We start from the raw sequence: 23,570 nt of genomic DNA on the forward strand, positions 1-23,570 counted from the left end.
CCTCTGGTTTTATTCTCCTCTTCCAATCATACCTGATAGCTATAAAGGGCAGGGTTCTGAAGTATCTACATGGCTGTACCCATAAAGATTGGCTCTGGTGGGGAACTGGACCTCTAAACTACTGTGACAAAGCAGTGAGGAAAGAGAGTGCTACAGATTCACACCTTCACAGGAAATTAAAATCAAGATCAGGTGGCTGTGTCAGTGATATGCACAACTCAGCAAAACCTGCTAGCTGCGTGCCTCAGGCCCTGAATTTGCACAACAAAATGTATCCCTTACAAAGGTATTTCTTGTAATGTCTGCTCAATTCAGTTTTATTGGATTGGCCTATAGAGGACACCATCTGGTATCCATCATCCAAATCTACATGGACATGCTATCGATAAAATCCCCATTTCCAAAATGTGGGTTAGTTAAATGTAGGGCCAGATTGCTGGCTGATACAAATTGGTCTGAGTGATGTAGCTATCCATGCTTTTCCCAGCAAAGGATCTGATCTATAAAATTCCCAATTTAGATATTCTTTTGGGACAGGGCTGTCTTTATATTCTGTGTTGCATAGCATGTAGCACAGAGGACCCAGAGCCATGAATAAAACACTCAAGGATTGTGATGGTACACATAATAAATTACAATCTAATTGCAGCAACAGAAAGATTTCTGTAGTCATTCATATGTCAGAATAACTCTGGCGTGTCATTCAGTCAATGGCCAGCATTCTTCAAGAGAGAAAAACATTCTCCACAGAGCTGCCATCTTAGAACCTTCCACAGCAGTTTAGGCAGAGCAATAAAGGCAGAGCTTATGCTATTGTTGGCCATGTTATATCAATTCATTACATACAAATTAGGTGAGTCTCCAGACACTCTTAATACTTTTCATAAAGACATTATTTAGCCCAAAGAAATACATTCTTTTCCTTCCCCACTTGGGGTAAAGAGAGGCCATCTCACTTCTAAACTATGCAGAACATTTTAACTTCGTTAAATGGCCTTCAACTATTGCAAAATGAATGAGTGCTTTCACACAAATGGACACTGTACCAGACTCTAAGAAGTTTACCCCACTGGGGCAGAAGACCTAACTTACCTCTTCCTCTCCCAGCCCCCCAAAGGGAAGGGGATTTTAGCAACAAACCATCCCAGCAATTAAATCCCATTACAACTTACCCCCCTTAGAACACTAGACCAGGGTTGAGCAGTATCTGGCTATATGAGTTTTACTTACATCGCTGAGTCTTTCCCGAGAGCTGCTTCGATGGAAACCTTTCGATTCCCCGCTGGCGCTTTCACTGTCACTGTCTCGGCAACTGTTCTGACCTGGCTTGAGCTGCAGGAAAGAAGAACAAAACCAGCAAGAGTTTAGTTTGGTTCAGGTTACGTCCCCTTATCCCCCACTCTTCTGCAGCCCAACCCCACATCTGCACAAAGCAGCATTTATGTGGCTTTGGCACTGACATGGCACAGCCTTGGTGTCAAGGCAGCGTCTTGGCGAGACCATGAATGCAGACAGTAAAGCAAGCTCAGGCACAGAGACCCCACAGCCAAAGGGAGGGAACATTCACATCCAAAGGAAATCACAATTTAAGATCTTCACTTTGGGAACTTTTAGACTTCTCAAGCTATTTATGCCATTGATACAGATTTTACAGTTATCATATCACACACAGAATCAATCCCTCCCTCATTACACCATGAGTTCCAAAGATCTCAGATCAATGAAACTCTGCCAGGGGAAGGAGAAGCCATCACTCAGGAAGGCTTTTTGCTGCACCAGCCCCTAAATCACCTGGTACTACTAAACTCGTGACCAACCTCAGGGTTCATAAGACAACATGATCTAATTTAACAGGCATGAGACTGGTATTGCCTTTCGAATCAGCCTTAATCAATTTTGCTGGAGTTGTAAGAATTAAAATATACCATAAAGTTACAAACTGGATTTTCAATACAATTGATCACATACTGGCTTTCTCTTACACCATGGACTGTGCTACAGCAGCATCATAACGAGCATTTACCATATCCACACACTGCACACATGTCCACAAGCACACATACATACATACAGCAAAGGAAAATATTAACTACATCTACAGCAATGCTGAAAAAATGTATATATTTCATTTAATATATATACAAATCTTGCTTGAATGTATTAAAACATTGTTTCAGCCTTGTTGATGTTCTGTTTAAGCTAACTTCCTGCAAATACTGGCTACTCTTGAAGCTAATACTGGCAAAAGTCAGTTTAGGTAATTCAGATTTAAAATCACATGCATAAATACTGGCAGCAGATGTAAATACAGGGAAAACAGTGAGATACCTAGTGAAGTATTTCATGAGACACCTACTACACTTACTGATATCGATATAACAAATAACAACAAGCTCCTCCTAACTTGCTCTAATTACTAATACACTCATAGTAGTTTCTATTCAGACTGTACAGGAATAGATAATCCCACTCATTTCCATGTCATGACCAGAGACAAATTCGTCTCCATGAACATTCTCCAGCAACTTCTTTCCCTTTTCTTCTCTTTTTTAGTTCTCCCAGAACGTGCTGCACATACACACATATGAAAATTCACACACATTCTCTTTGATAGGTGCACACAAACAAGACATGAACTTGTGCTCTACTTCCCAGGCACACGTTCCCACCCCTACACATTGCTGCTCTCCCCCAGGTTCACTAATGGGGTGCACAAAGCATTCTCACCCTAATGCTTATCATCAGTTCATCCCTACTACTGTAAGAGTAAATCAAATCTGCAAGTCTGGTATGTGTGTGCTGCTTCCTATTCCGCTTTCCAGTAAAAGGCAGCTTTGGGTGCTCCCAATCAGTCACAAGAAAGGGGAATATACATAAAGCTAAAGGCTCAGACACATAACTGAGTTTCAATGCACAAGCACAACAGCAAAAAACGACACAGGTGAGCTCTCAGCTTGAGGAAAATGCAATGTAAGAAGTGGAGCTATTTGTCAAACACTTACAATTTAATAAATAAACTGAATATTCTACAGCTCAGCCAGAAAATCTCAAGTAAAAAGATTTTTATCTCAAATGGAACGTTCTATCAGTCAGATCTAATAGATCTAGGTAGCAGGTTTTGGAGGCAGAGAGGAGAATAATGAACTCAAGAAGTCCTACATCTATAACTCACTGATCTTATCTACAGCCACTGTGTACTGTAATTTTATGGTCTGGGTTTAAAATTTAACCACCCAAAGGAAAACGGATCAAGTTCCCCTGACTCAGTCTTTTGTCAACATCCACTCCATGATGGAAAAACTCTTCTTCCAACCAGGGCCTGAAGAATTGTTTCCAGTCTCCCATTTTATTTTTAGAACCTCAATTTATTTTGTGCGTAATTTCTATGCAGCAGTTATTTGCTGACTCATCATAATGGCTCATTTTGGTACTTCTCCTACATTGGAAATTCCAGCTATTTACAGAGAGGAGAAGAAAAACCCAGCAGGTGTCATCTTCCTAGACAAAATTTACAAGGAATAAGAGAATCTGACCAAGATATCCGAGCCTGAAACTGTAGGAACGAAGTGAACTGCACAGACCAGACAGCAAACTCAGAACTAAGTCCAAGTTTAGATTTATAAGCTTTCCATATTTTCCTTTCTTTTTTTCCAAATTGAGTTTCTCCACATGCCAAAGTGTTGAGGGTTTACATTTGAGTCCAAACCCCATCAATCTGTGTTAAATTAAAAAATGAAGCATGGAAATGTGCCCATTGTCTTCTTTTAAGAACTTAAAGTTACATACAAATACCCATGAGACCACTTAATGTGGATAGAAAACAGTTCACTTCGATCTACTCGCACAGATTTGGCCACTTAAAATTAGAATGATGTTGAAATAACATAGTGCTGCTAAAAAAGGTCTGCAAGTGAAAGACTGGATCTTTAGTTACAGCACATGCATTTGGGCATTACTCTGGGGTACAAGGGAACCCTAAAACCAGCTTCCCCTTCAAAGCGCACCACTGACAACTCCTGTTCCTGTATTATTGGTGTCAGGGAGACCAAAGCCAGCATGAAATTCTCATGGTGTCTACTCAAGTGTCTCACCAAGGACCTTCTCTTGCCAAGACAGCCATTACTCTTTTAATTTACACTGAGGGAGGAACAAAGCGAGGTTTGCAAAGAGCCCATTTGACTCCATGCTTCCATTGTGCAGTGGGAGTAACTTATCCATGGAGGGATCCATCTAAAGGGTTTCACAACGAGCAAACACAGATGTTTCCTAGCTCAAAAGCACAAAACCCTAAAAACACAGACTGTTGCTGACTCCCAATGAACCTGCACAGCCTCAAGGATTCCCTGACTCTGGAGAAGCATGAGAGAATGGCTGGGTGGGAGTTCAGCCCTTGGCCAAGGTAACTCACCACATCGTGGGTTGCAGAAGAACACGCTCATATACACAAAGAACTTTAGACATGTCACTGTGCTGCCCTACAATGCAATGCAGAACAGATGCAGAGCTGGGAACTGCCATGAGGCACACAAAGTGAGAAGGCTACTGAAGGAGGAAAGGAGGAGAGGCACAAGATATGATAACACTAAGCATGACCATTTCAGGAAGAAAAACAGAGAGAAAGGCTAACTCGGGCCTCAAGGTCACAAAGAAGCTGGCCAGAAACTGCCAGGATTATGAATATACCGAAAGAGATGTGAAAGCACCAACACGAAACTGCCGCAATAGGTAGCAGTAACAGTAACTCTTCTTTCAGAGCATGGAGAGATTTTTAGGTGACTTGAAATCTAATGGAATTATTTTTGCCCCAGGGAAACCCTCAGCCCTATTTTGTGACAGCAAAATTGCACTGAATATTCAGCTGTGTCCAGCTCTGCTGTGCTTCCTTCTGCCATTCCAAGTGAAAGGCAAAAGTAGACCCAAATACACAGGCTTAGGAGTAGGACAGAGCTAAAGGAATAGTGCTATAACTAGCACGTCAGATGTCTCTGTGAAATGAAAGGATAGAGGAACATAAACCATAAAACACTCCTAAGGATAACCTATAACAACATGGCTGTTGCTTCATCTCAGGAAGGACAAGAACAAAGGACAGAGATAACTGATCACATTTAGAGGTGTGAGGCAGCATGAAAGGGCAGCTGAGCCCCAAGCTACAGGGAGCAGCATCCTCTCAGGACTGCAGTTTGCTTGGGGGAATCCCTAAGCCACTTCACCTAATTCCATAGTAGAGGTGTCTGGTTAGCATGTAATAGAAAGCAAAATAAATAAATCTAGCGAGAATTTAGCAAAAGCCTTTTTCACAGAGCTTATATATCATGTCAAAACCACCCTAATGTGGCTCTTCTGAGCTTTTTTCTTTTTTTAATGTATTTTAATTTAAAACCCCATACCATTTGGCAGCAGTGAATCTATGGTATAGTTTTGAGGCGCCTGAGTTTCCACACCATATGGAATTAAAGGATAATTTCACTATATTATACTTTAAACTTATGAATACTAACACTTCTCCCCGTGCTAGCACAGCCAGCAAGCTCAGCCTGTATCAGAGTCCTAGAGGAAGGGGACTTCTGCTCCTCAAGGATGGCATAACCGTGCTGATGGGGAGGAGAATTTTCAGCTTTCAGTTCCTGCTTCTCCTTCTTTATTTATGCAGCTTTTGCAAGGGCAAGACAGTCCAAAACGCTTCAGATCCAGCTCCTACCTGGGTAAATATGTTCTCTAGCTCAGATCAGCTGGTGAGCAGCTCATACATGTGCCATTAGCAATGTTTCCTGACTCCAGGAAGCCTGAACGGGTACAGCCCAATACCTACCCCATGACAGCAGTTTGTCCTGACCAGGGTGAGAGCTATACATGGTACAAAGCCATTTCTGAACCCAGTAAGATCCTGGTTAACACACTAGAACACCTCAGCGCAATTTGACACGAATCCTTCACAGTTTCTCCAGGGCTTGGCACCCTCACAGCTCCCAGTGCTGGTCTGGGGAGGGAACCAGGGCAGTGGTACCACTATATGATGATGGAAGGTGGGGGGACAGGCAAGAGATAAAACCACTGAAGGCTCTTTAGCATCAGATGCCTCGAAGTTAGTACAGCATTCAGCACTGGGAGCATGCCCAGCACCAGCTGGGGCACTGACCTGACCAACTCCTTGACTGGTTTTACCATTTATTTTTTTTTATTATGAATCACAGAATCAGAGCCTGGTCTGGACTAGGAAGGACCTTAAAGCTCACCCAGTTCCAACCCCTGCCACAGGCACGGACACCTTCCACTAGAGCAGGTTGCTCCAAGCCCCTGTGTCCAACCTGGCCTTGAACGCTGCCAGGGATGGGGCAGCCACAGCTTCTCTGGGCACCCTGTGCCAGCGCCTCAGCACCCTCAAGACATGCTCTTAAAGCCACAAAGTTAAGCGCAGTTCCCACTAACTGACACCCACTAACTAGGGTGGAATTAAAGTACGCACTATAGCATCATTTACACTTACATCAAACATAGTTTCCCTTAAGATCTGTTAGATTTTATTTTTAAATATGACAATTCATGTTGAACCAAAAGTGATCTTGAACAGAACAACTAAGTATAGAAATCAGCAGTGTAACATCGGTTAAAGGGTGACAAGTTAAACACTGCTCAGTTAGAGGGTGCTGCTGATTAAAATACATCTAGAATAACTAAGAGAACATCTTTAACTCTTCTGGTTGGCTCAGCATTCACACACAAACATCACAACCATGGTGAACTACAGACCTGCCTGTGCTGCTATGGTACAGAGAGCCACAGGCCCAGCAGCCACAACCCCCTGGTAAGTGCTGCACAAACACAGCCCAATGAGCTGGTCCCTGCCCTGCCCAAGCAAACACACAGACATGAAGCATCTTCCATCAGTCAGGAAAGAGCAACAGCAGATTTCATGTAGGACTGAGTATCTGACTGCAGAGAAACATACTTTATCAATGATTGTGAACAAATCTGGCTGTATGGAAACAAATGGGAACTGCAGAGAAAGAAAGTAAGCAAGCACAATGTAAATCAAGTCTTGTTGCTTGTGGTTTAAGTCACGATTAACAGCCAGCATTTAACAACTTTCATATAAATCTCCCATGCTATTGACAGAAGTTGGACAAATACTAGGCCAGGTTGGATGGGGCTTGGAGCAAGCTGCTCTAGTGGAAGGTGTCCCTGCCCATGGCAGGGGGTTGGAACTGGATGAGCTTTAAGGTCCCTTCCAACACAAACCAATCTGGGATCCTATGAAATCCCTATCAGGACATGGAGCTGTATTTTGCATGCCTGTGGTAAAGGGGAAGCAGTCCAACAGAGAGCAGGTTTTATTTCCTTCCTGCCTCTACTGTAAGAACAAAGATTTTCCCGTTCAAAAACTCTTAATGGAAAACAAGAATGAACACCCATGTATATCCTTCCTGTTGACAAACAAAACCTAAATCTAACAGAACTTGAACAAATACCAATAAACAGCTATTAATTAGCTCTGTGATATAGACCAAGGGTGTCTTTAACTTATTGTAAAGCACCAATGGTCATCTCCTGCTGCCTGTCAGCTGATGCAGAGGCTGATGCTGCACTGGCTCAACACACTGAAGCAGAGGAACTCATCTTCTGCTGCCTTAAATGGGGGGATCCTACTGATGGAATCAGAGCTACATCTTCTGGAGAGCATTTGGCTATTTAGCATTGTTATTACAGCAACACCAAGTGATTGTGTTCTGCTCACAGTAGCAACAGCAGAAGCACCACAGGCTAAGAATAAATAGCATCCTTGGCAAAGCAGGGGTGGGGGTAAAGAGAATGGACATTTATCTCCAGATCCTCTTCTCTTTCATTATATGTTTGGGCAACCTTAGCTCTAAAGCACACAGAAGGTACTCTGAAGTAGCTCTGTAGCTCTATTTCATCTAAGTTACACGAAGAATGCAAACCATCATTTTTTTCTGTGCTGTTTATACAGAAATCAAAGATAAATTTGGCATAAACTCATCACACCCCAGAATCATACATACATTATACAACATACAAAGTGTAACAGACTCGCTCTGTTCCCCAGCTCCTGTTAAGAGCAGTATGAAGCAGCAAGCTGTTGGCAATTGCAACATATGAAGTGTATTTCAGCACACTCTAAAAACTGAATTGCAAGAAAATATAGGCTTCTTCTGACCCTTTGCATTTTGATGGCTGCACACTGAGAAATACGGCCTGTAAAATTACACCTTGCAAAGCACTCCATTGTCCCAATCAATCTTCCCAAGCAGCTCCCACAGCACACTGGTGCAGCAGAGAAGGATGAAGAGCAAGTGCCTGGCTGGTCTGCTCGGAGGCAGCCAGAGCCGTGGCAATGGGCTGGAATCGATCTGCTCCTCCTAGTATTTACTCAGTCCTGCTGCTGAGCTTGTTTGTATCCCACCCTGGATCTCCAGGGCTCTCCCTGGGCACTGTATCAGAGAAACTGCCTTTGTACCATCTCTCAAGCACAGCTGCTGTACTGCCCTGTCCTACCCAGTACCAGCATAGAGCCAAAAGGTCTCATCCCATCTTGCATCTCCTTTGCGCACTAGGAGCAACCATCCTGTGGATTTGAAATGAGTGATGTTCTACAGGAACTGCCTTAGGTTTACACTTCCCCTCGCTCAGACAGGTGGTGGCTCTTTAGCTGTATTTGCAGAGAGCAGTAGGGCTGCAGTGCTGCTAGGATTTTTTGGACCTGGCCTCTTTGCTTTTTGTTCCGTCATGTGATAACCTTTATCTTCTTACTGAAGTATTCTTCCAGTAAGTTATACATTTCAAAGTCAACCAGAGGCCACGCAGAGTCCCTTGGGGTTGGATGTCAGGCACTCCGGGCTAAATGAGGTAATATTTCTGCTCTCCTCTCCCCTTTCTGGACAATCTAGTTAAAGGTAGTGTTTGTCTCTGCTTTCCCACCTCACCTCATCTTTTCCATTCAAGGGAAACAAGAACTCCTCACAGCTCCAAGGCTGAGGCTGGGACAGAGTCCCTGAGATCAGAGGCTGGACCCACTGCCTGTTACCACTGGGGCAAGAGCTGGTTAACAGGCTAACAGGAAAGATCTGGAAAGTCATTGCTGCCAGAACTGTGAAATCTTCTCACATAGAACACTGGGGTCAACTGACAGCTTGGTTCTCCATTTTTGAACTGAGTCAGCATAAATGAAACCATAAAACCCAGTCCCTGGTGGCAACTGCTGCAGCATTTTCAAACTTAAACAGAGCCGATTCAGGCTAGAAATTTCTACTGTGAGGGTGCTGAGGCGCTGGCACAGGGTGCCCAGAGAAGCTGTGGCTGCCCCATCCCTGGCAGTGTTCAAGGCCAGGTTGGACACAGGGGCTTGGAGCAAGCTGCTCCAGTGGAAGGTGTCCCTGCCTGTGGCAGGGGGTTGGAACTGGATGAGCTTTAAGACCCCTTCCAACCCAAAAGAGTCCATGAATCTATCTGAAGATGTGAAGCAGCTCCATCAACCAAGCCTGAAAAACATTAGAGTGACAGCGCTCACTCGCCTTCATTAAGTCACAGCTACCATCATCCTTTTTTCCCATCAATGCAGACCACTAACCTGACACCCAGTTAACATTACAGAAGTAAATAAATGTCTTGAAGGAGGAAATATCAGTATTCATGGCTGGACCTCAAGTTGCTTGCCACTGTTTACATAAAAGAGCCCTGTTATTTCATAGTTCGATATAAGCCCAGAATAAATATTTAATAACTTGGTTGCATAAATAATGATTTGAAGGTTGAGCTATTGGCTTAAAAACATAATACTATTTTAAGCCGTTTAACTGGCCAGCCATATAAATTATTCAAGATTTAAAAGTCATCCTGTGGTCTCTGTACAAGGAGAAAACGAGGAAGTTGGAACTATAATGACAAAAGCAGGGCAAGATCAATCCAACCACATGATCTCTAACACAAACAAGCAGCAATTAAGCAGCAATCAGAACCAATATGCCTGTGGTTGATGTCCTTTTATGCCAATACTCTCATCCAGAGAACAAAACTTAATAACGTTTTGCAATTTATCAAGGGAACCATAACTCTGCTCCCTGTGACTTGGCCAAGAGGCTATTACGATAGTATTTCTCTATAATTTAATAATGTGAAGGAAGAGGGAAGGGGGGAAGTAAAAGCTTTTTGACATATAACTTACGTCTATACATACTGTGTTTTCCCCTTGTTCAAATGATAGAAGCAGAAGTCATAATAATACACCTCAGTACCAATTCATTAGCAGGAAAGGGGAGCTGAAGTCTCTGACAAAGCAAATGTATTTGAAGAAGCACAGAAGGGAAGGCAATGAACTATCTGAATTCATTAGCAGCTGTCATTGATGTGGAGATGAGTTTAGAGATGAAGAGAAGCAAGTCACCACAAAGCACTCCAACGAAAAGCAAAGGGAGGCACTGTCGTTTAGGTTGTTTAAATCTGGATTAGTTTCTGACAGCAGCAAGTTGACACTTTGAGGAACCTTTGTGGTACATGCTCTACTCTCTTTGGAAGGAAGCTCTTTGAACAGGATAAGCCACATTTTGGGCTGTGCACAGGTTGCTGGCAGTCCTGGGAGCTGCTCTGTAACACCAGACTGGTACTAACACATCGCAGTTTTACCTGCACCTCAGGCCACAGTTTCTTCTGCTCAAGGAGGCCAACCCTGCTACTACACACTTGCTCTGGGTGGCTTTTTCCAGAGCCCTGAGATTCTCTGGGTTGTAGGGCTGTAGCTGACACTGGTACTTTGCAGGGAGCTATGCCAGGTGAAAAACAACCCAGGGATATTTCCTCATCTTTCTTTCCACTTCTAATCCTGATGAGCTCTTCAGTTTGGCATGATGGAGGCAATGATGGTGGGAAGGGGCGGTTAGGACCCAGGCACTACCAGGAAAGGAAACACTGAAGAATTCCATCATTAAACCACGGTTTGGCTTCATGTCTTAAATCTCGTTGAAGTTTTGCCCTGGCCTAACATAACTGCAGGTGGTTTGAAACACTCAAAATGCCTTCAAACTCCTACCAATACCAGCTAGTTATGGGGGTTTTGGCTTAGCTCTACAGGATTTTTGGATTATTTTTTCTCCCTTTCTGCTTACCCTCTTCTCCTCTCGTTCTGAGAAATAAAGTAAAATACATGGCAGCACTGTGCTTTCACCCAAACTACTTCTGCCAATTGAAATAATGAGTCCTTCTATTTGCCAGTATTAAAAAATCTCCTGGTACATCTTGGAGCCTGTCCCTTGTCAACAGTGACCAAAGGTAATTTAATGTTTAATGGATCTCATGAGCTGGTTGCTTCAGTCTAAGTCCAAATCCAGCTTCATTTCCAGAAAATCATTCTGCCAGACAGTGCTATTGGCCCTTGTGCTGGCAGCCTCAACAGGGAGGCAAGATTCAGTACCCACTGGAACTGTTTCCACTGACTTCAATGGATACAGAACCCATTCAGGAAACTGGGCGTCCATTACAATTACTTGACAGACTATTTCTGCACCTTAAACTTATCAAAACCCGCAAAACTTCTCACTCAACTGCTTTAAACTTACCAATCTTGAAAATACAGTCATACAGTATTTAAGTAGAGTTTTATTATTGTTTTAAGGTAAGTGCAAAAACCTATAGCACAGGAATACTATTGAAACATGGTTACTTGAATTAATCCTCATTCTGGCATTTAATATTCTGTAAAGTTCAGGGAAAGGTCAAAAATCACTTGGAAAGTTGTTACTGGCTCTCTAAGTAATGTTTAGACTTACTGAATAAATCTGCACACTTAAGTCACGTAGAACAAGAGTTACAAATTGTAGTCTAAAATGTGCTCTTCACAATGGAGAGCTATGTATACACACACATTACGGCCTCACCACAAGACAGTGCTTAAATACTTAGGTCAATCCATCTCAGCTGAGGAAAAATGTAAGCTTATTTTCACTGTTACATGGAGACACAGTTGATGTATGTTCTCACAGGGGAGGATTTAGTGAAGCAGGACCTGGAAGAAGCTCATCTATGATAAAATAATCCTAACACAAATGAAAACCCAAAGCCTAAAAAAAAAAAAAACCCAACTCCCTCCAAACTCAATCCTAAAGCAAATGAAAAGTAGTTGTAAATAACTGGAAATGAAGGAAGACAAAGGCCTGTGCTGCTGGATCTATGTGGAACCCTGTCTACGCTTTGACATATTTAGGCTCTAAAATGATCCCCAAGACTTCAAAAATTAAGTATCAGCATGTGAAAACGAACCATATTAGAGTTTAAATCAAGCATTCTACAGGCTCAGCAAGCATCAGCACGCTCCTTCCGTGCACTAAACAACGTCAACATCTCCGTGGTGAATAATCATTCGTGAAATAAAGCAGGCGTGCAAAATCCGGGTGGTAGGCAGCAAATGCTGCTATTTGGGGCACACCAAGGTGTTTTAAAATGCTTTTTTCACTTCTGCATCCAGCAGCCACCGAAATCTCAACAGATCTAAGTTTTGCAGACAAGGAAGAAAAAAAAAGCACACAAAATTAATAACTATTTAAGTATTCTGTTTCATCATGATAACAAACAGATGGTTTTAATATTCTAGAGGCTAATTTCTGAACAATTAAAAACACAGCAAGACATTAACATCTAATGAAACATTTTAACTACCAGTATATGCATCTGCCATTAATTTCCACACAGTAAGGTCTTGGTTCTCTTCAATCTGTTCTTTATTAAGGAAAGTTTTTCCACTCTGAATTTAGTGAAGTAGAGAATTAACAACTGTTTTCAATCAGCAATCAGCATGATATTGAGCCAGTGTGCATTGAAACCGTCCACACTATCAGACATAAATTTACTCCTGTGATGGCTTTGATCTGCACACTGAGTGGAGATGTTAGATGGGAATTCATTTTCTAATTCCATTTTCATTCAGAACATATGAATTAACCCCTTGCAGATCTCATGTCTCTTTTTATCTACTTCAGAGAAAGGACGACTCCTTCAAATGTTATGGCTTACTTATTACTTACAGCCTGGCCAAAACCAAATTCATCATTTGAAACCAATGAAAGCATTCTCATGCAAACTGCATTACAATAAAGTTCTTCAAAGGTAGAGAGAATCCTGTATTTATGAGCTTCTAATTTATATTTCCTTTGCTCATTTATTATAAGAACAGAGGGTAGGATTCATCAAAGCTCTACCCATGTAAAAAGTAGTTGCTACCAAAGAATCTTTGCACCAAGCTATCTATTTCACATGTTCCCTGATCAGATATGCAGCTTAGAGCTACTGATGAAGTTTCTGCAGGTCTTCACCACTTTGGCAGGTTATGATTTACATGAAGCCAAGGCAAGCCATTCCCATTGCTTCCAAGGTATGGTGAAAGGCTGGTGTTAAGACACCAGTTGTCATCACCTGGCTGCTGCCTGGATGAACCCTGCACATAAATACCTTTGGGGATACACTCAAACCCTCCCTGGTGGGTTGGAATGGTGTGTTTGCTGTTCATTAAACATCTATGCAGCTCAGTGAGTATCTCTGGTTTTCAAAAGGGTTAAGTCAGCAAGTAACTTGGAATGATTTTAACAGGAACCACATTCTGTCCAGGTTCCTGTTTTGCTTTTAATCATGTAATTTATGTAAACATGGAATTGCAAGGCTAAACTAATAAACATTGAAAGAAGCCTTGAGAAAACATAGGTTTAGGGAAGGAGGCAGCTCCAGGACCCTGCTTCTTGGATTCATTTTGTGCTGTTCATGGCGGATTTCATGGTGCACCAAGAAATGTCAGTACTGCAACTATGTAGAGTAAGAGAGACTAATATTCCCATCGCTGCTTGAAGTCAGGAGAAACAGGGTCATGAACCTGGGTCTTCTAACTGCCAACTGATGCCCTACTAACAGGGCATTAGCTGTTCCAGGACCTCTCTTTCCCTCTAACATCTGCCAGAAATAACATGCTGGGCTCAACACTCTTCCAACAATAGCTATGCATTTCCATAGATATTTCCATAACAGACAATAAAAACACACCAGTCCTCGTCCTGCCCTGTTCTATTTGCTTGTATCCATGTCTCAACAGCTCAGCCCCAGCAAACCCACTTCTTTGCTTCAGTACTTGATTTCTCCCTTTGCTGAAATAGGTTATTACAGGTTGAACAGCAGCTCCAGAAAGGCTGAGAACACCCACAAACCCATTTGGAATTTGGGTCTCCAAAAACCTGGCACCAGAACAGTAGTGAAAATATGAAGGACATGAAAAGTTAATCACTCAACTTCAAGCGCTGTCATCACCAGGAATTTCAAGGATTAGGGCTGGGAATTTCAGATGCGCCTCTCAGAGGCAGGAGCATAACCCCACCAACAATGAGCTTTTGGCTTGGTTTAGATCCACTTTTGGTTCATGGCTGAAGGGGTGTCCCTGGGGATGCCATATGGGATTTCAAGAGACCTTTCCAGCCAGTCAGATCTGGTTCAGAGAAATGTGTGTGCTGAAATGAATGTACTGGGAGTTTGCCATGGAACCATTAGCTGTATAACCAACGTTAATACACCTTGGAGGCACTGCCTTATTTTTATATGTCAGACCGTTTCAGCCTAACACTGTACTTAGTGAGGATAGCACAATATTAAACTGTGACTTTCAGACTTTTTATGCTCTAAGTGCCTGGATCTACTCTTGGCACACTACAAAAATAATACTTTTATGATTCAGTTTTTCCATGAAATATTTATAATACAACTATTGAGTGATGGAAGTGCCAGAATATTACTATTGCTATACTTGAATTCCTGGAGATTGTAAGCTTTTGTTTGGTCTAGCGGCGTGAAGGAAAAGCCTCCTGCTAAACATCTGTCTCTCACCAGGGAACCACATGGGAAATAAAGACTTTGGGGCAGCACTGCCTGAAGTATTGGAGTACTCATCTTACCTACTGCAGTCTGTGAGTGCCAAGGAGGCTCAGCATTATAAACTCACAGCAAACCAGAGAAAGACACAGACTCCAGTGGTCCTGTAGCCTGTCCCTCTGAGCCCAGGAAGGACCAACTGTACTTGCATCGTTCACAACATAAAGACAACCAGCTAACACAGCCCAAACTGTTGCTTAATACACTCTGTGACCTCCACAACCACTGTCTTTCCCTTTAAAAAGCTGTCTTCACATCCCAGCTGCACCCTGACCTTGTTCATCTATCAGGGATATGCAGAACAGATTTTTCTCCTTTGCAGCAACCTCCTTCTGTGTGAAGACTGTTATCACTATCTCTACTCCATCTTATCTTTTTTAAAGCTACATCAACCCCGTTCTTCCCAGCTTATTTTGAAGGCCATGCTTTCAGACTTTCTCTGTATACAATGTTATTTTCTCTCACCAGTTATTTCCTATCCTGAAGGAAAGCACCTGCAATATCCATTAGGATTTCTATAATCATACTGGGATGAAATGTGCATTAAATGAAGTACATAAGGACAAAACATGCATGGAAAGCTGTGACCTGTGTGTCAGCAAGTGATGTCAGGCAGGCTTATTTCTGATGCCAGTCTTAAGACACCTGAAAGTACCTGAAGTGCTCACCGCATAAACCTTCTGAATTTACGCCACTCTTTCCTTTGTGGAAACGCTGTTAACTCACTGTATAGAAACCATGAGATCTACAAAGGATACTTCCTGGACAATAGAGAAGTAACTGTAAGTACAGACAAGCTGCTTGTAATACAACTGTTCAGGAGAGGCTTAAGTTCTCTGCAGCTTGATTTAGATCTCTCCTCATTCAAAACCTCACCTGAAGCAGGTCTTCTAATTATCAAGACTTTTCAATAGAAACTTTATTTCTTAGTAAGAGTCAGAGCTGGAAGGACAAAGTGTAACTGCTGATGGTGCTTCAGCAATTGGAACTCATTTGCTCTAAGAAGATGTCATTGAAGTGATCTGGAGAAACACTTCTTGAATCCATTTTAACAGCTTTCAAAAGCCTGCTTAAAGATGCCTAACAGCCCATTCTCCCTGTCAGGCCCTTCTTCTTCACTACTGCAGTTAGTTCCAGCAGAAGCATTAGATTAAATTAAAACTTAATCTGCTGTTAAGCATCCTGGTTAGGTAAACTGGAACTGTGCAGGCTTTTCTGGTATTCATAAAGCTGTTTTACAACAATCAAAATGATGAATGATAAAGGGAGATACCGCTGTTTCTGTGACAGGCTGAGAACTGACTTCATAGAATCACAGAATCAGATGGTTTGGAAAAGACCTTTAAGATCACCAAATCCAAATGTTTCCCAGCACTGCCAAGGCCAACACTAAGCCAGGTCCCTAAGGGCCTTGTCTACACGGTTTGTGAACACTTTTGGGGGTGGTGACTGCATCACTGCCCTGGGCAGCCTGTTCCAATGCCTGAGATCCCTCTCTGTGAAGAAATTGCTCCTCATCTCCAGAACAAATCTCTCCTGGCACAGCTTGAGGCTGTTTGCTCTTGTCCCATCCCTTGTTCCTTGGGAGCAGAGACCAGCCACCTCCTAGCACCATCAGGCAGTTGCAGAGAGCGATAAGGTCGCCCTGAGCCTTCTCTTTTCCAGACTAAACCCCCCCAGGTCCCTCAGCCATTCCCCATCACACTTGTGCTCCAGGTCCTACACCACCTCTATTGCCCGCCTCTGACCCCACTCCAGCATCTCCATGTCTCTCTTGTAGAGAGGGGCCCAGACCAAACATGATAACCGGAGGGAAGAGCAAGGCACAGCCAGAGCCACTGGGGTGGGTGTAAGGCACAGTTACTCCATTTTTGCAAGGCCACAGTAGTGCCACGCTATCAACCTCTGGCATCCCACAGCAAACCATGGCAACGGCTGCCTGGCTCTGTAGTAATAAACTGAACCAATTTAATAGCTTTTATTGTTGTGCTGTGATGTTTGAGCGCAGCCACTTCTTTCCTCCCAGGACTCCGGAGCCCGCGAGGGCAGCAATGAGAGAAGATCTCATTTACCTAAAAGCGCTTATAAATTTTTAATTTGCTTTAACAAGTAAATTAACAAGTCCCTCATTCAGGCAAGTTTTATGGCCTCTTGCCACTTGGGGAGGGCCATAAAAGTTTTATAGATAATCCAGAGCTACTGAGATTGCTCATAATAAATTGTCTGTTTCCTGTTATTTTATCAAACCATTGGGCTTCTAATGACTTAAAGTCACAGCTTCCTTATATCTAAGCTTTTTATGAGCCCGTATTTATAAACTGTAAAGAATATCTTAAATTATACTGGGCCCCTGCTAATCATTACAAAGCTGGGGTTTTATTGGAGCCAACCTTTTTGCTCACACCCACCTAATAAATTCTAAGGGATTTAAGGAGGGGAAAGTCTTTTTTGAGATAGTACGCTGATTCCACATTCTATTTTAAGATGCTGCTTTAGCCAAAGTTTCATTAATGAATACTGTGAAGGGCCTGGAACTCCCTACTCTGGTTTCTAACAGTTCTGGAAAGAGTTCTCAGGATAGTAAGTACTTTGGGCAGCATCAGCAAGTCTGGTTCTGGGACTTGGGCTTGGGAGGAGCAACCACTTACTGGAGAAACAGTCTCTTCCTCTTGAGAGAATGCTGCCACTGGTGATGCACAGGGGAACCCTAAACACAGAGTTGTCCTTAACCATTTGGTGCTGTAAGCAGTCACACTGAAATCAGTGATGGTACTCACAGGAAGAATATTTCAGCACATTTAAATCACAGCCCTACTGGGTCCAGCAACAACTGAGCACTTTTTCCACTGAAGTTACGATGCTGTGTCGAGTTATGGCTTGAAAACCCATTCACAACCCCTAGCCTTGGGCATCCAATCCAGTATGTTGGTCTCCCTTTATAACAATTCTCATTTTATTCTCACTGAGTGACTTCTCAATCACTCCAGAGAGGAAGGCACCAAACCTGAACGGCTGTAATCATATTGTGGAAGTTTGTTTTCCCTTCGTTGACTACACAGAGCTTAGGGAGACTAGATTCATAAGAGAGGCTCTTGTCTTTAAGTGAGATGATCTGCCCATCTTTCCCTCGATTTATGCTATGGGAACATGAAAAATCACTGGGGTCATGTTTACTGCTGTTAATATATCTGGGGAGGAGAAAGGAGATGTGAAGGAACAAAACTGCTGCAGATTCTGTCCTCTAGAGATGTGAATAACGCAGCTGGAATTAAAGCCTAAACTTGCTCCAAAGTTCAGGCTGGTACAAAGCTACAACAAAGGGGCACTGGGATAACAATGTAAGTTCAGCTGAAGATAATCCGAATTTTCTCTAAAATACAGTGTTATGGAAACCTAAAACTCCTTCAGCTAAACAGGAGAACACTGACCTTTACTAAAAAATTTCCATTCCCTTTCTGTGAAATACAAGTCTGTGAAAGTGGAAACACCACATCCTGAAGGAGGAAAACATTGAAAGATGACACTATCGGTCTTTGCTCAGCAGAGTTTTCCTGGTAAATGGGAAATTCCAGCAGGATAGGCAAGTTCTAAAAGCTCAGGATGCTATTTTAGAGAGAGATGCAAGAGCTGGTGCTAAATCCTGGAATACACCCATTATGTGAAGTGCTCAGAGTGCTTGAAGTGTTACTTATTGATTTTTCAGTTCTGAAGTGCCATAGATTCATATCTCACAGCATCACCCCAGATTAAGATCCATTGTGTAATTACAATTGTGCTTGTGTACTTTCATTCTTTGGTGTTATGGTTACTACAGACCTCTAAAAATAGGCTGTTCCAGTGGCTGAACTTGGTGTTCAGGTATCACTGCTCATTAAAGAAGAATTTGTTCAAATGAATCTGCCAATAAGTGTAAGTACAGTGGACACAAAATACAGGAAAGCAAGCCATAAACCCCTTCCCAAATGACAGTTATCTTGTGTTTCCTCATAAACACACAGAGAGAAGCATATCCACATGCCATACACCAAATTCAGGTTCTGCTCCTAACAAGTTCAGAAATCCTTGAGACAGGATGCAAACAACTGCAAAGCACCTCAGGGATCACATTTTTCCAGTTCTCTCAGTCCTTTTGGATGACTGAAAGCCCAACTAATGCCACCTTTCTTATTCAAGAAGCAGAACTTTTGACTAAACTATATATATATACATATGTATAGTATTTAGGATTAAAACAATGCCTCTTTTCTGCCTACCACAGCAAATCCAATGTCCCAACAGCCTATATTCAATAAAGATGCATCTCCCTGCATCAAGCATCAACCACTGCTTTATCAATCACTCACGAGAGCCTTAAGGAACCAAGGAGAGTCATACAAAGAAGATAAAGGAATAACATCCAAAGCAAATAAAAACCACATATCCTTATATTACAAAAAGCCCCCAGACCCAAATTCCTGTGATCTGATCCAAAACAGAAAAAATCCTAAGGGTTGTAGTAAGCAGAGAAGAAAGAGGAGAGTAAGTTCTATGAGCAAGAGATTGAGTGACTCAAAAGAAACAAATCTTTCCCAGCTTTACCCACACTGGAATATTAGAAACCTATCGTATGCCATCATTTCCAATGGCCACAAAATCATGGAAGCAAGAAGGAGTGCCTATAGCCAAGATGAAACTTAGTCAGGATGGCATAAGCTTACATAGAAAAGCTTTGGATCTGCAAGTAGGATATGGGAATACAGCTTCTGCTGTGTACAAAGAACCACACGTGTCTTCAGCAACATTTACTAAGAATGGACAAAGAGATGTTAGCTCAAAGAAAGAGTTATATTTTTCCCCCTACAGCTCTATCAAAACTAATTGTAGATGCCCTTTGAGATCTCCTCATGGATGTAAATGGAAGCAGAAGTGAGAAAGAAATGCACCAGAAGGCCTTCTCCCAAAAATCTCTGGAAAAACAATGACCGCGTGATTTCCAGCTGTCTTTGACACTGTTACAAACCTCTCTGAGGAGCATCACAAACTCATTGTGAGTGAATTTACCTACCCTGAGCCCTGCCCGTAGCTCTTCTATAGAAACACACACATTACTTTTCCAACCAAATCCTTGCAAAAACACTTCCCTGCCTTTGTTACAAGACAGAAGATATTTCCATTAAAGTAAGCAAACTCCTCTCTAGTGCACCTAAGGCTTGCAGAGCTCCTAAGTTTCAGTTCACATTTCAGGTTAATCTTTTCCTTTCCTACAGAACAGAACATCCTTTTTCCTGATCTCCCCGAGGGCTCAGTATTTGCAACATCAAACAGAACATACAAACCATCGCGCCCCCTCCAAAAGCCCATTATACTGTCAACTGGCTTCCTAACAGCAACCAGGGGAGAAAGCTTATATACTGACTCCAGAGCTCTTTCACTGCTGGAAAGTGTCCATGATTTCTTTAAGCTACTGCTGCATTTCATTTCTCTAAAGATCTCATAATAAGATGGGCAAAGCTCCAAGAAAGAAAAAAGAAACCCAACCAACTAACTGAACTAACCGCGCAGTTCCCCCTGCCGCTACTTTCAGTTGCTGGCAAAGGCCAAAGCCACAAGACTCTCCTGCAATCCCACCACTGACCCTCCTTCATAAATCAGATATAGAAATAGAGGCACATGAATTAGGCTGGAAAGGGAGAGCAATGCAAACGTCTGCTACTGAAGATAAGGGTGTATCTTGTGGTGTATTATGAATTTAGGATGCATTGAGAGAAGTGAGAGCTTAGGAGAAAAGTCCTCATGGAGGCCATGCTTTGGGCCACTCAAATCCAAAAGAAGCCACTGTGTATTTACTGATTTGGCACTGAGACCAAGCTATTACTTCCCAGGAGGAAGGCCCATGGGGTGGCTGTGATGGGGCTGGGATCTGGGTCTCGGCTTCCATGGATCAATAAATGAGTGTTTGAGAGCACAATGCGAGCCTCAGTGGAAAGCTGCTGTTGGACACTAACATGCTACTACTCTAATTAAAAACAGGGTAATAAAAGAACATGATTCAAAACCAAGGTGGCTGCCCAGCTCTGCTGCATTTGAAATGTTTTGATGTTGACAGGTCTTAGCAGCTATGTACACAGAATTAGGCTGGTTTGGCTTGGAAGAGACCTTAAAGCTCATCCTGCTCCAACTACCTGCCGCAGGCAGGGACACTAGACCAGGCTGCTCAAGGTTGCTCACGTTTTCTTTCCCTCTGTTCAAAGAGTTCATATCCGTTTTGGCAGCCTGTTCACCAGCCCCAAGCATGGGATAACAGAAGAGGGGGCTCCACTTGCGCTGAGCAGACCCTCAGGGACATATCCCTGGAGAGGCTCTGGCATTGTCCTGCCTCAGAGCACGGAGACTTTTCTCTCCAAGTCCTTGACAGAGGCAGTCCCTGAACAAACCTGCACAGCCCACGCACTAACTCACAGCTCTCATATGGAGGCTGTTGGACAGAGTGCTGCTAAACATAACTTCCAGCAAGACAGGCAGCACTACCTACAACTCTGATCCCTAATTTTTCAGTTAATGGCTCACCATAAACCATACCTGACAGTGGCCGCAGGTCTAAGGGGTGATATTTACAGCTGAAGTTCTATCAAGTCAGGAGGTTATGTCAAGCTGCAGCATCCAAGTGACTGTAAACGGAGCCCTGCAAAGTGAGGAAATGGCTGGAGATTGGTTACAGCCAGGAGTAATTGATCTGTCTGAATATATGGCCCAGGAATCACAGGATTAATGCTCAAATTCCAGCTGGGTTGCATTGTTCTCTTCCCTCCAGCTCTCCAACAACAAAGACATGCCTTCTCCTCTGGAGACCAGAAAAGTTTTATTAAACTCTTCATCCAACTGTTGCAGCAGAGGCCCCGTTAAAAGCATCAGAGGAAAAAAATGCAGGATTCATAAAGAAACCATCCAACAATTTCCTTTGGATCTGGCATTGATTTCAAAGGGGCTACCTTAGCCAAGGGGCTTTGGCCAGCGCTGCTCCCTGGGCAGGCACAGGGCAGGGGGTGAGGAGCTAGGCCTGGCTGGATCTGTGATCATGTGTGTACATGTGTGTGCATATGTGTACACATGTGTGCATGTGTGTGCCCCGCCATGCCGCCAGCAAGCACCAGAAACTAAGGGGGGGGGGAAGGACAAAAATGGGCAGAACTCCAAAAGTGCAGCTGTGCTGGCCCATTAAAAAGCTGAAACTCATTCTACTGTTCGACCTCGTGCTTATCACCACATAACTATTCATCAAAGACATTTCAGTGCAATTAATTAAATTATTCCCCTGCCTGTGCCACAGAGTCATTACTCCAATATCAGCTTTCACTCGCACTCTCTGCAGCTCGTGTCTGTGTGCCAAGTGACATCTCCAGGGTTGTCCGGTCTCAATAAAGCTCTGCTCCTCACCACTCACAGACCCTATCATTTCTCTTTTTTATTGCCATTTATTTTCCACTAGGATTTTGCTGCCAGTATATTGGCAGGACTTCCAGTATATGGATGTAATGAAATCTACCACAGACACTTAACATCGGGTCAGGCTTGAGCTCAGCTCATGTGAAGCTGTAATATGATAAACAAATGCTTCCAGGAGGAGGATTTTATCCGCTCCAAACCAGAACATGGACTCCTCTGGTACTCAGACAGGAACTCGGAGAGAGTAATTTGAAAATTCTAATGGTAATTAGCTGTATAGCCAAAATGTGCTCAACATGAGGAATCCGAGTTACAACAGAGGTTCCCCATAATCTGTCAGGACCAAGTTCTCTTATTAAACCCAAAACAGTGTCACAGGTTGGGAATTTTGTGTTCTTTTTGAACAGCAATGTTAATATAATTCCACTGGTTCAGCACATCAAAATGTGTGTGATTTGGTGGCTGCTTGAGGGGTCCTGAGCTGACCTACAACATCAACATGTAAATGACCTGATATTAAATCTTCCTCAGCTCTTCTCAAAATGACACAGGGCCTGAATGCTCTGAACGTGGTCAGTCTGCATCTACTGCCATGGTAATTCATGTGATGGCACCAAAGCATCGTATCTGCATCTCTCTCAGTACAAGTCAAGACTAATGCCAATGGGATTAGACTCCAAATGGAAATTACACAAGATACTGATAGTCATGTCCCAGGCATCTCTAAGGTTGTGGCTGGGAATAAGAGACAAAAGAAATACAAAAGGAAAATATAAATGTGATCTTAGAAGAAGAGGAAAAATCAAACAGCTTGTATCTGGCCACAGTAAGTCTTTCACTATCTGGAAAGCTTTAAATCAATAATGAAGCCTTTCTATCACAGAGGCTTTATTTCAAATGCAAGTTAATGGACATAAATCTCTACAGGCAATGAATGTAAAACATCAGACTGAATGATCAAAGGACTGGGTTTCTTTCCTCTGGTAAAAAGAGTTTGTTTTCCCATCTAAAATAAACTCCTCCCCAGAGAAATGGAATTTTGCTGCTCTTCCAGGGAGACAGCAAAGTTCAGCATCTGCATCAGCAACTGTCCTAATGCCTTGTCAGCTTTCCAGCTACTGCACCGGTTGCAGTCATTGCAGCATCTGCAGCAAGGCAGCAGAACATATGTGTTGCAAGTTAATCAGGGGGAACCCAGAACATTACTGTAAAGCAGAGAGAGATCTTGCCTGAGTAGT

At 42.8% G+C, this 23,570-nt stretch overlaps 1 protein-coding gene across 3 annotated transcripts in view; it reads right to left on the reverse strand.

Annotated features, from left to right (window-relative positions):
* LOC133213302 (autism susceptibility gene 2 protein-like) overlaps positions 1–23,570 on the reverse strand; it is a 369,269-nt gene that overhangs the window by 35,261 nt on the left and 310,438 nt on the right. For all 3 annotated transcript variants that reach the window (XM_061355448.1, XM_061355451.1, XM_061355450.1), the window contains exon 3: positions 1,231–1,332. In XM_061355448.1, coding sequence (XP_061211432.1) covers positions 1,231–1,332 — 102 coding nt within the window. The remainder of the gene's footprint in view (positions 1–1,230; positions 1,333–23,570) is intronic.

The sequence above is a fragment of the Neopsephotus bourkii genome, unplaced genomic scaffold (genome assembly GCF_033783945.1).
Source record: "Neopsephotus bourkii isolate Nb327-2 ecotype Australia unplaced genomic scaffold, CSIRO-AGI_Nbou_v1 NB_804, whole genome shotgun sequence".
NCBI lineage: Eukaryota > Metazoa > Chordata > Aves > Psittaciformes > Psittacidae > Neopsephotus > Neopsephotus bourkii.